This window comes from Euwallacea fornicatus, chromosome 2 (genome assembly GCF_040115645.1).
Source record: "Euwallacea fornicatus isolate EFF26 chromosome 2, ASM4011564v1, whole genome shotgun sequence".
NCBI lineage: Eukaryota > Metazoa > Arthropoda > Insecta > Coleoptera > Curculionidae > Euwallacea > Euwallacea fornicatus.
Genome location: NC_089542.1, coordinates 5,989,546 through 6,002,659, shown reverse-complemented (window position 1 = coordinate 6,002,659; position 13,114 = coordinate 5,989,546). Strand labels below are relative to the sequence as shown.

The following is a 13,114-nucleotide window of genomic DNA, read 5'->3' as shown; positions in this document are numbered from 1 at the left end:
CATTAAATATTTAACTTGAAAATAACAAAAAATAGAAAGACATAAGCAGGTTTTGAAGCACTCACCCAAATGAACGTTCTCCACAGACAATAAGCGCATTAACAATAAGAAAAAAATGATCAGTCAGTCGTAGTATCGTTATAAAATTGAGTAGTAAAATATGCAGCTAAACTCAAGTCATAAACCAGAAGTATACGACAATTTCTTATGTGTAGTAATAACTAATTATTAATACTGGACAACGTACACGACATCTGCTGGCTTAGAGCCCAAAAATCAATGTTTGGGTAACTTAGCCAAGAGGATAATTTCGATAGCAACTTCTTGGTAAAGTTAACAATACTTTGTTTTATTGGCCCTGAAAGTGATAAAAGCCCTGTACGAGATATACCTTTTGATATGTATAACGTTATTATTTATTGCATTGCATATACACTGTGGCTCCTAAGATTCTATTTATGTACAAGACGGTCAACAAACCGCCCTCGAAGCCATTTGCAGGACGGTTAGTACAAGCCAGCACTGCTGGTGGACAGTTTGAGCAAAGCTGGAGGGTTTGGGGTGGAGGATGTTGACGGGGGGCGGCATTGCAAAGTCGTCGAAGTCCTCCGGATCGGAGAATACTAACGAGGATGGAATCCACCGTAATCTGGTCCCATTGGTGGCAGCGTGAAAAATTTTGTTGAGTCATATATGTAGCTTAAGTTTAGTAGTTGTATGCCAGAGCTGTCTAGTATTGAAGGGGATTTTTAACTACAGTACTAGAAACAATGTACTAATTATTGTACGAAATAGTATTAGAAAAGTCGTTGATCCGGTTGTACTATGTCATATCTTGGATTTTAGCCCACCTTTACGAGACAAAATGTTCCTTCGTTATGTTAATTTGAAGATGGCAAAACATCATTATCATAGCCACTGCAATAACTAATCCTTCATCAAGTTCAGAAGTGATATAATGACCGCTTTTAGGTCAGTTCTGGGCTGAAAAACTAGCATACCACAGATTTCCATATAGAATTTGCTTAAGCTCCCTCTATAAGCAATCGAGTTCTGAGTCAATCAACCGTAATCACAATTTAGAACACTAAGATTTGAAATATTGTTGAGAACACATATATTCATTCGTTCAGGTTGAAATACTTAAACAAAGTGGAACATATCAATGTATTAAATTTTGAATTTCAGTTGAAACTCCTCACAACAACTAAAAAATATTAAGTGTCAAGAAATACTATGAGGCCCCGCACAACATTCTTACAAAAATGGATCACAAGCTTTGAAAGAACTTCTTGACAATGGTGAATGTAAATTTTTTCAAAATAATATTGTGATGACAAAATTTCTGATTGAGCCCTCCATCAGTGACTAACTGAACTATGGAGCTACGAAAAACTCGTAAGCGATACAAACGTCACGAATTCAAAGTAACAAAACATTTCTAGTATTGAATAATTGAATAATTGTCTCAATATGAACATTTAATGAACATTTTAACTCACCTAGAGCAAGGCTTTACATTAAGCCCATCAATGGCCTTCATACCCATATCAAGCGTCTTTGACTGTTGTAGCTCGAACCCATGTATGCACCCTTCGAAACCGTATGCGAATCTACCTCCCGTCATCTTGGTTACGTTGGGCGTGCCTCCCAAATAGATGTTACCTACGCATTACAATACCAAAACACCAATCTTCCACATTGAATGAGCGTCATTACCGTTGCAGTCCAGAGATGTAGATCTTCCCTCAGACTTGCCCTCTTCAAGGTAATTGTGATCTACGTCAATAGACCCAGATTGGCCTTCACGCTTTAAGATGATGCTGTGTCTTTCACCATCGTCCACCTTGATTTGTGTATTACTAATAATTGCTGGACCACTGCCCAGATCGTAGCTGAATTCCAGATAACCATTAGAGACTGTTATAAAGTAGATAAGTTAAGAGAATTTTATATAATGCAGTGGTAAAATAATCGTACGTGCTAAAGAGATGTAGTCCTGGCCTTGTCCGTCTTCCTGAGGGCTTTGTCCATGCCAGAATATTAGACCATTGGATTTATTTGTAGACAATTCTAATGCTATGATTTCCGGTTCGTTTTCGTGCTTATGTGGTAGAAAATTCTTGCCAAAAGCTAGCCAACTGTTGCCGTCAAAGTGGGCATCATTCCTCAGTTCAATACCTGTAAATATCTTTTATAATGAACATTCGCCTCGAGTTTCAAATATATTACGTTGCTCGCAAATGGATCCTCCATATCCCAAAGGACAATCACACGTGAATCCCGTAATATTCTGCTTGCAGATGCCTTCATTGCGGCATGGCTGATCTTTGCACAGATCTACTGGAACATCGCAATTTTTGCCAGAAAAGGCTGCTGGGCAAGTGCATTTGTATTCCATAGGAGAGAGAGAGATACAAAGGGCGTTGTTCTTGCAGGGTTCGTTGGAACAACCCATTTTCTTGCTGTCGTATGAAACTGGTTTAACGGAGCTGTCCAGGTATCCCGTGGGAATGCCATTGTCGATATCCTCCTGAGGATAAAAAAGATATATATATATATATATATAATGATGTTTTTGCTATGAAATCTTGTTTACTGCAAAATTGCAATAATATTTTTTTATTTATTAATTTATTTAGCACATTTTGCCGACAACTTAAAGTCCGGGCAACTATATATGTAGATACAGGAAATGCTTAAAACTAGAAATGTCAACTGTTTCAACCCATCATTAATTAGAATTTTATGATAATAGAAGCGACTGGTGTTGTTTCTGTTACAAAATTCGCTTTTTGGCTATAACTTTTTTTCCTGTAACATTTGCTCAAAGAAAAATAACTGAAAACTAGAAAATAATAATATTTGGTCAAGTTAAGCAAAGTAACATGTAAAAAGACATACCTCAGTACCGCAATCCTCCACATTGGAGGAGTCAGTAATATTCTTCATCATGGCATCATCCAATCCAGATATGTTAATATCCACAATGCATCCATTGAATCCGTCCTTCACCTTCACCCCCTGGTTCAGCCTTACACTGTATTGGTCATATCCGCCCACATACAGAGGAGTTAGCAGAGTCAAAGTCTTGAAAAAGGCGGAGAATCTCGTGGCAGCAGATGGATGGCCGTTAACAATAATTCGTCCATCTTGAACAGATCTTATGGCCGAAATGGCAGTCCATTTGTTGTGTTGAATTTCCTGGTCGCTTCTTATCACCACTGGACCTTTACCATTGTCAAAACGGAACTCTAAATGTTTGTCTTTGATAGTTAGACTGACAAAATCTCCATGTCCTTCATTAGTTTCTGCAGCGTAGAGAAGAAGAGCATCGTCTACTTTTCTGGGCTTTATTCTCATTTCTATTTTTGTGCGTTTAAGGGGTCGTGGAGGAGGATAGGCAATGTAGGCGTTGTCTCTGAAGGCAGGTTCATAAACTTGGACAGGTTTTTCGCATTGACGACCACTGCGGCCTAACGGGCATTGGCAAACGAAGCTGTATTCTGTGTCTGTGCATTTGCCGATGCCGCAGGAATCTAGAAACGCATTTTTTACATATGTGAGTGCTGAGAGGAAAGTTAATATCAGAATATTTACATGGGGAACAAGCTTCTCCTTTCCTCTTATTACAGGTAGAGCCGCTAAACTTTGGAGGGCAAATACAGGTATAACCCTCAGTAGTCAAAGCTTCCTGGCAAGTGCCCCTGTTCTGACATTTACTTTCAGTGCAAGTCTCGCAGTTGGTGATTCCAGTCGCGTTCAAAGAGTCATGAAGTATGTCCTGGTATAAATAGCCGATTTTGAATTTGCTTATGCAGCCTGAAAATGAATTAATTTAATAGAAAACAGTAATTTTTAATTTGAAACAAAAATATCGTACCCACTAGTCCGGTGTCGATGCCCACTTCAGGAGAAATGTTGTCGTAGTTAGGTACTCCTCCCAAGAACAAGGGCTCACTCAAATCTAATCCGAAGTATTTGCCTTCATTCTCACCAATAAAGGGCCCCTTTCCATCGACAAACATGATCACTGAACAAAAAAAAAAGATTTATGCAGTATACCACAGGGACAAACCAACAGATATGAGCCAAGTGCGTGGCCAGATTTTTAGTCAAATAAGTCAGAAAGATGACAACATAGTTCAACGCATAGGCTGCACAATTCCACTGTTTTCCAAAAAATTTATGATTATAGGAATTTGTGTCATTGGTTGAAGTTTGCTATTGCCCCATTATATCTATATAGAGGGTGGCGCATCGAAAACGAAACAAGTATTTTCGGGTATTTGAAAATTTGTTTTCAAAAAATGCTCGAACACGTAAACTTTATATTCCTGGGGGACACATTATGAACGTATACTAGCTCATTTAAAATCAACTCCCTAGCTGGGATGAGTTAAACCCCTAAAATCTTAAATGGAAAGTAAGGTCGAGTAGTACCTTGTTTGAAAGGTCATAAGATCTTTCGATTCTCATTAAATCGATTCCTAATTTGACCAGATTTGATTCATTAGTTTTCAAGAAATTTGATCAAAAGATGTATCATCTGATATAAATTAATAATATATATATACAGAGTGGGTTTTTTATAAGTATAAATGATAATATGTCGAAAAAGATACCAGCAATGAAAAAATCCAAAAACACGTCACCTATAATTTATGATTGAGGAAGATAATGGACAGTATGATTAATACACTACCCCCAACCAAATGCACTCGAGAGACCCCCACTCATTTTTTTTTAATAATACGGGTATAGTTGCGACATTTTCAATAAGCTTTCAATGGTACCAATCTTTCTTTAATTCCGCCTCCAAAAGCATCTGATAATGTCTAAAATTCAAACTTCATTAGTAAGACGACTTAGGCATACAATTAAATAATTTTCATTCAGGAATAAATAATAGAACTGGTAATTGCCTAATTGCCAGGGTATCAGGTAGTTAGTTAAATATCTGTGTATAAGAAAACATTCAACAAACCTCTCTTCTTGTTGCGCACCACCTTAATGGTATGCCACTCTCTGTCAGCAACACTCTCGTTTCCTCTCAAAGCAGTCGTGGGTGTTCCAGGTCCCAAATTGAATCTGAACTCTGGCACTCCATTATCCAAAGCCAACGAAATAAAATCACCATCCCGATCATTCTCCCTATTTCCATTGTACAAGATCAGCCCATGATCGTTCTCGGGTTTGAACGAGATTTCGAAGCTAAATTGTAAATAGGCGTCAGCCAATGTTGGCAACGTTACGTAGCTGTTTGGTGCCTGGGTGAAGTAGGGAATGATTCCGGTTACTACAAGGACAATGGGCACATCCAAAGTGCGGCGCTGGTTGGTGACCGAACAGATGTACGTGCCGGCGTCAATTGCTCCCACAGAATTGAGCGTTATGGTCTTGCTGTATTCGTCTACGTAGTAGGGCAGGCTTCCACCCTGCTTGCTCCAGAAATAACTAACTGGTGGTTCCAGGTCTGAGGAACATTCCAGCATGACTGTAGCACCGCGTTTGGCTCTCTGAACTTGGAGAGGCACTTCGTCTCTCAGCGGATCGTCAGGAGCTAGAAAGAGTAAAATAAATTTTATGTGAGAGATTGAAAAACTGTTGGTGTCAGTTCATTTGAGCTCTTCCATAAGAAAGCTTCTACTGTTGAATTAATTTCATTAGGGAAAACAAGGTTTTTCTTAGGGAAGTATCTAGTGGACTAAAATTCAAGTTGATTAACTCAGGCCTGAATTATCACCAAAAATATTTTCCCATAACTATTGGTTATTGTAGAATTTCGTACATACTTTCTGTGAAAAACATTGGTTCTCACGTACTTTTTCTCGTTTTTCCAGACAAAAATTCAAAAATCCATGCCGGACTCTTAAAAGCCTTTATGAAAATTTACCGATCGCGTTAGTTATATTTAAATTATGTTCCCATTTACTTCTCCTCGTTTTTACCGGTAATGACTGAAAATCATGAATTTCTAAGTTAAAATTACAAATAAAATTTAGAGTTTTCTTAAGTTGTTTTAGTGCTTGATATAGATTTGCCTTATTCCCAGAATTTTCTCAGATAATCTATGTAATTTTATTCAATTTTGTTATATTATTAATCAAATGGCCAACACGTAGTAACGCTTCGAATAACGTTTTATTCACTACTAAGTAAAAAAATTAACTTCTTATTTTTCTTACTACAATATGTTCAAAATAGAAAAAAAGCTTTAATTAACCTCATACCTTAAATCTGTGTATTATTATTTTATATTATTTATTAGTATTTACAGTGATTTGATTCGATTGTTTTATAACTAACTAACTCTTTCATCACTTCACCTAATGCCAGGCACGAATACCGTAAACCCTAATTCAGATTCGGTAATGAAGATATAGTGCAACAAGTTTAAAAATGTAAATACGAATATTTAATTAATTAATTTTTGCATCGCTTCATGCTTTTCATTTTTTACTTATTGTTTTTTTCCCTTTTTTTATGTTTGTTTTGGGCAACCCCGTACAAAATAATTTAAAATTTCTGATGAATTTCGACACTTTTTAAAGTTTTCCCCAATTGTTTACTCCCTTTCCGGAAATAATCAGTTTTTTTAAAACTCTTTTTAATACCCAAGAAACTCGTACCTACCTTTAATGTTCAAGTCATGATCTTTGTAATAATTCCCTTGTTGGCCAGTGGCTTCGCACCGATAGCTGCCGGAATTCTCTGATCGGGCATTGTAAATGGTCAAACGTCCAGCCCTATTCTGGACATTATCAGCAAGTCCCCCACCCAATTTGGCCCAAACTGGGATTACTCCGGGTTCGTTTGACTGACAGTTAATGTCGATGGTAGAACCCTCTTGGTATACTCTGGTTTCGGGAGTTATGTGGAGAGCGGGCAGTTCAGGTAAGGACTTCACTAAGGGTCCTAAAAGAAGCATTGATGTTGCTGACACTGAATGGTCATCAGAGAAACTTATTTGGCCTGGTTCATGAAATCACTCAAAGTGCAGTTTTTTAACAGAGTTTTCTATTGGGAGAGACTAGTACAAAATTATAGTAAACTGTTTAATAGAAAACTCTGTCACACAAATCAAGGGATTTTTACGAAAGACAGGGACGTGCGACTATGCAGATTTACTAAACTTAGAAAGAAGGTTACACCAATCGGCCGCTCATCACTGCCTTACAATACAAAAAGGAACGTTCACGTTAGTCTTAAAACACATAATAAGGGTGAGACACACATATAAACACAGTGGGGAACATAAAAGTTAAGTTGAAAGACGATGCCCTCTGAGTAAAGAGACGTAAAAATCCTGAAGTATATAACTTTCGCAAAAACTCAAAAATATTTGGCGCCTAATATGTAACATTTCAGTTGTGTATTCCGAGACTATATATTTTTTGAATATAATACTGACTTAAAATAAATAGGGTAAAATAACCCTTTCGGGGACGTGGATGAGTCCTTACTTGGAAACCCCAGTTTTTCTCAAATTTTAATATTTTTTATACGTTTTACGCCCAAAATAGATATCTGCAATGGTGCGCACTGCAAATTTCTTTTTATGTTTTAATTTTAATTTAATCAATCAATGCGTTATAAAGAATTTTTAGAAGTTTTTTGAGACGCACTGTATGATAAATATTAATTTTTCTCGAAAGATACCTGGATCCGCCGGGAGATCGTGTTTTCAACTTTGATGGTGGAGCATCCCGAACTTACGTGGGAGACCACTATCGAATTTTCCAAAAATTTATCTCTCTACCTTTTGGGGCACCGCTATTAAACACAAATTATACAACATATAGGAGATGCGCCCTAAACCATTATAGTCAGTCAAGAACGATGCGAAAAGTGTACAAAGGTGGTCGACGACATACTGAAGAAGGTGATAGGAGGTAGCTAAAAGGGGCTAATCAGTGTTTAAGTGGCTTAAAACGAACCCCGTGGATTCCTGGCGCAATTCAATTCATCCGAGCCGTCATCACAGTCATCTACATTGTTGCACACCATGTCTTGTGAGATGCAGTTGCCGTTGGTGCACCGCCACCATCCTGTAGTACAGTCTGCTTTGGGGCCTGCTGCGTACGTGCATGCAAGTGGTTGGTTTAGAGACCGAGACATGCGCTTTTCCACCGAAGATGTCCGATCGAAGAAATTTCTTCGATCGGACACCAAATACACCAACATGATGTGCAAGCGACACTAGTGCTTACAACAAATACCGCATCTTTAATCGAGGACTTACCAGAAACATCTAGAAACACGAAATCGGAAACCAACCCCCGAGGAGTATTAATCTCGCAGAAGTACCGGCCTTCATTATCCTTTCTCAAGTCGAAGATGCGCAAAATTGGCCCATCTAATCTGGAATTATCTGGCAATGGAGCACCTTCTCGATTCCACGTTACTGGATATGATTCGGTGCCCAAGCTTCGGCGACAGCGCAGAGCTACATCGGTTCCGGGGGCGGAAGTAACTCTGTGATTTTCAGCTTCAATGCTAGGTTGATGGACTTCTGGCTCGTCTTTACGAAGAGAAAAAGTTCACTTCAAATTTGTAAGTCAAAATTGCAGCAATTGCAGTTGCCGGCAATAAAAATTATAAGTTTCAAAAGATCGAAAGTTGCCAGCAAGTTAGATAAACATTGATACGAGAAGTTGCAGCAACCTCGAATGAAAATTAAAACCGCAGCATGCGTTCAGAATCGAAATTGCATACATTTTAGTTGTCCACGAAGAACCATTGTCATAATCAGACTAGGTAGCACGCAAAGTCAGTTAAAGTAATTTCAAAACTACTTGATCGACAAGAAAAATTTTAGTAATACCGTGTAAGAATCAAAACTGCGCAACTCTCAGTTGCCGTCAAGAAAAACTGCCAACTTTAAAGCGACAGTTGGTGAAAAATCAGTTCTAAAACTGGTCCATTTGTAGAAATGAAGAAAAACCTGTAACTCTAAATTTTACTCACAAGACACAACTACTTCAGATACTGAGTCAGCTTCTCCAGCGCTGTTTTTAGCCACGCAGCGATAGTTGCCGGCATCACTGTGATGGATATTATTAAATCTGATATAGCCATCAGCAGTGTAGACTGAGTCTGGTAAGGTGCGGTTTACAGGTACCCACTGGATATCGATGGGTTGGTCGCCAGTAGCAATGCAACGAATGTAGGCGTTTTGACCTGGTGCTACGACTTGTCTTATAGGATCTAAAGTGATCCTTGGCGGAGCTAAAATAGGTTATAAATTGGTTTTTCATCTTGAAAGTTTTTTGGATGTTGATATAATGAGTTTCTAATAAAATAAAGGTTAAGAAAAATAAGGCTTAAAAATTGTTCATGCAATCTGAATTAGGTTTTTATTATTTTTGCAGCGTCGGAATTGTTTTATATTATGCATACACTATACCGGGTAGCGTATTTTCCCTCCGGTCTCCTATAGCTCAGTTATCATAGAATTTTGATAGTGTGCATACTTTACCTGTGTTTACAACGTAATTTGAGCAAATATTTCTAATTATACAGGGAATCCCAGTAAAGTGAGGCAGTACCGAATTAATTTTTTTAATAGAACACCCTATATTTTGTGACATTTAAATATTTTCTATTATTTTCTACATATTCCTAAAATTTTGTTGAAATCGGTTGGTGAAAAAATTCAAAAACTAAAAAAATTGCATTTACACCTCAAATTTTAAAAGTTAACAAAAATTTTAAAAAATGTCTATGCATAATATATACCTTGTATAGTTTCTTTAAACAGACATTATTTTAATTTTTTATTCATTTTTCAAATTAGAGTTGCAAATGCTATTTTTTTTAGTTTTAACTTTTTTTTCGTAGATATTATTCAATAAATTTCAACAAAACTTTAGGAATATACAGACAATCATAGAAAGCACTTAAATGTGAAAAAATATAGGCTATTCCATTAGAAAAACATTTAATCGATAAGTTCACACATTTTGAGGCACCCACTATAAATAATATTTTCTTCCTAAAGTACTACCTATGACACAGGAAAAGTATACACAAAATCAATCCCCACTTTCTATGATAACCGAGCTGTTGGAGAAGGGGGGTGAAATACGTTACCCTGCATAGTAGATTCTGGTTTTTCCAAAATAATATGAGCTGCGTTATTTCTAGATAATTAATCTTTCGAGACGAGCGATCACTTTCCAAGAACCAATTGATGAATGAATTAACGCATTCCAAGACAATCAAGGTGTATTATAGTAATGAATTCGCCATAAGAATTCACGTTGTGGTATGAGAACTAATTCAGGTCGTACATGAAAAATAAGGTTCTGCCATGAAAATTCGGATTGTAACATGGAAATTTGCATTATGGTATCAGAATTCAAGTTAAAAGTTGAGAATTAGAGTTAAAGCATGGGAAGTAATTCACGTTGTGAAGAAGTAAAAAATAGAAGGAAAAGAAAATTGAGACAGTAGACTACAAATTCATATTTTCAAGTTCTTGATCATGGGCCTTAAGATTGGTTCGTTAGTTACAAATGAGTAGTAGGGAATCTTGGGGATTGAGTACCCTGAGAGAGAAACACTTTAGGATGACTTAAAAGCAAAACCGACAATGCGTAACAAAAAAAACAATTCCGAAACCTTATGAATGAAGAAATGCAAAAACATATTAATTTTTCTGTTCTCGGTAAAATCTTGGAAAACATTTTTCTCCTCTTTTGATTGGCTAACATTGAAATGCGTAATAACCTTTTGTGAGATATTTCCGTTTAAGTGAAAGATGATTATTGCAATCGCAAAATTTGTCGTTGCTGATGCAATGTCAGTGATATATTAATATATCGAAATCGATGATATTTCAAAATGAAGATATGAAGATAAAACCTGTTGCTCGTTGTGCTCTCTTTCATCTCAACTCATTAAGGTGTACAGATCCGTAAAATGTAGAAAAATTTAATATTGTAGGGGTTAATTTTTTCAAAGCAAAGTGATCGCGAAAATTTTGGATAATCACGAAATCAAACCGCACAGATTCAAGAAATATTTAAATTTTGGATAGTCGCAAAGTCCGGAGAGAAAGTATCTCCTTCACAATTTCTCAAGCGTCCCATGAACAACACCATCGTATAGATTTGTTACTTATGTTCTTCGAGCGGTTCTTTGGAGAAAAAGGAAGAGAAATTCTCGAAATGAATTTTTGGATAATACCAATAAGGCTACATTGCCTTCTTCATTGGTTTTTAGCTGTTCGTCATTAATTGAGGAGGAGAAGAGACTAAGACTGGCAAGGACGCAGCGATAAAGTCAAATGTTACGGTGTAAAGCATAGCAAATTCGGACAGCCGCACAGGAGGGCACTTAATTCAGAAATACAGCCGATATTTTCAATTGCTCCAATTGCCCTTATTTTATTATGAAGTTCATTGCATAAAACATATTTTATTGTAAAAAATGAAACTTAGAGGAGGTTACCGGACTAAAATTGCAATTTCGGCATAAACTACCATTAATTTTAGTTCTAAAATGAAGTTTGATATATATATATATATATGCATGTCGCAGAGAAAACTTACGTGCTCTTATACATTATCTATGCTCTACGAATTTCTATTTAAAATGCCAATCGCGCATATACAAGTGAATGATGATTTATTTAAATTCTCAGGATTCCAGGTATAATCTAGTTTTTAAAAATATATTCACAAGCACACAGTTTGATGGGCAGTTAATGGGAATACGATAATTTTAAAACGAAAAAAGAATTATTTAACTTTTAATTTCCAAAACTATTTCAAAAGTTTAAGAATTTATAAGAATATACTGTTTTTTATCTATTTCATTCTGACTTTTCACAGTTTTCGAAACATTACCTTTCAAATGTGGCCGTGTTTGGATTTCGGCTTGATGCATGTTCGGAACAGTTCGAGTCAATAAAATCGATTTTCGTATTTCCGATTTAACTTTTCAAAAGAATCTTAAACAGCTACCTAATTTGATAAAGATTAAGAGTATAAATAGTCATCAAATTACATAATTAAATTCTATTCGAAAATTTAAAACGAAAACGTAAAAATTGATTATATCTGATTAAAGATGCTTGAAAGATATGTCGACTGAAAAAGCAAAAAATCACATGCATATTTCCAAGATATAGTCTTCAAAAATTTTAAACATTCAAATAGCGCAGAGCACATGAAATATTTTTGTAATATCGTGATACAGCAATATACCAGGTGCTCCATTTAAAATTCTCAGGTTGACATTGACCTTTCGTTGGACCGAAAGAGATGCACTTATGAAAATATTTTTAAATCATCGATCCTGCAAGTGTAAAAGAACCTCTAATAAAAAATATATTTCGTTATTCGGTGGTTCCGCTAATGTTGAACCATTTTGATTCTCTTTTCTCAATCTAAAGTTTTTTAAAATAAACAACTTTTAAAATTTATTCTTAAAAGTAATAATATTAATGAGAGTTGAATAAATAGAATTTTGGAATCATTTTCATTTAAAACTTAATAGTCAGAAATTGGTCGCCTACTGTCCAATTTTAGAACACATGTTACAAATACCCTCAAAACACTCCGCTTCAGTCTTTAATAAAACATATTCTCGAATTTTTTCCATGCAATAAAACGACTTTGCACTGTGTGATTGGCATTTCATTTTAAGTCTTATTTTCATAACGCCCTCAACAGTTTAACTGACTGGTTAAAGGTCGAAACTTTGTTTTGGGCATTATGATAACGGTGACCTCATAGTATATTACAACTCTCTACTGAAACAAACCGACGAAAACATACAGTACCTCTGGGTGCACATATGTCTTCTTCGGCTAGTTTGCAATAAATCAGAAAAGTACTGTTAAAGTGGGTAGCTTAGAGAATAAGCCGTGGATGCGGTGCTTTTTAGAAAAAAAGAAGCACAAATAAACCTAAAATGAGGATTTTCCATAGATACAACTTGTCTAAAAAGAAGAGAAACGCCTAAATATAAAAAAAAAGGTAATTACAAGTGAAACAAGATTCCGAATTGCAAGGTGATGTTAAATAAAATTGTCATTTATATAGAGACCCTCAAAAAGTTGCAAAAAATATAATAAATAACAATTTAAGAAACTTTTTTAACA

The 13,114-nt window shown here is 36.0% G+C and overlaps 1 protein-coding gene across 4 annotated transcripts in view; it reads right to left on the bottom strand.

Annotated features, from left to right (window-relative positions):
- The window catches only part of trol (terribly reduced optic lobes), a 191,744-nt gene continuing 178,630 nt past the window's right edge, over window positions 1–13,114 (bottom strand). The window contains exons 56-68 of one of the 4 annotated variants that reach the window (XM_066294389.1): window positions 8,971–9,231; window positions 8,246–8,524; window positions 7,941–8,078; window positions 6,637–6,918; window positions 4,988–5,563; window positions 3,884–4,033; window positions 3,601–3,822; window positions 2,905–3,539; window positions 2,233–2,533; window positions 1,981–2,181; window positions 1,720–1,920; window positions 1,503–1,665; window positions 1–649 (exon numbers count right to left, since the gene is read on the bottom strand). In XM_066294389.1, coding sequence (XP_066150486.1) covers window positions 472–649; window positions 1,503–1,665; window positions 1,720–1,920; window positions 1,981–2,181; window positions 2,233–2,533; window positions 2,905–3,539; window positions 3,601–3,822; window positions 3,884–4,033; window positions 4,988–5,563; window positions 6,637–6,918; window positions 7,941–8,078; window positions 8,246–8,524; window positions 8,971–9,231 — 3,587 coding nt within the window. In that variant the 3' untranslated portion in view covers window positions 1–471. The remainder of the gene's footprint in view (window positions 650–1,502; window positions 1,666–1,719; window positions 1,921–1,980; window positions 2,182–2,232; window positions 2,534–2,904; window positions 3,540–3,600; window positions 3,823–3,883; window positions 4,034–4,987; window positions 5,564–6,636; window positions 6,919–7,940; window positions 8,079–8,245; window positions 8,525–8,970; window positions 9,232–13,114) is intronic. The other 3 variants (XM_066294397.1, XM_066294406.1, XM_066294412.1) reach the window with 3 other exon arrangements.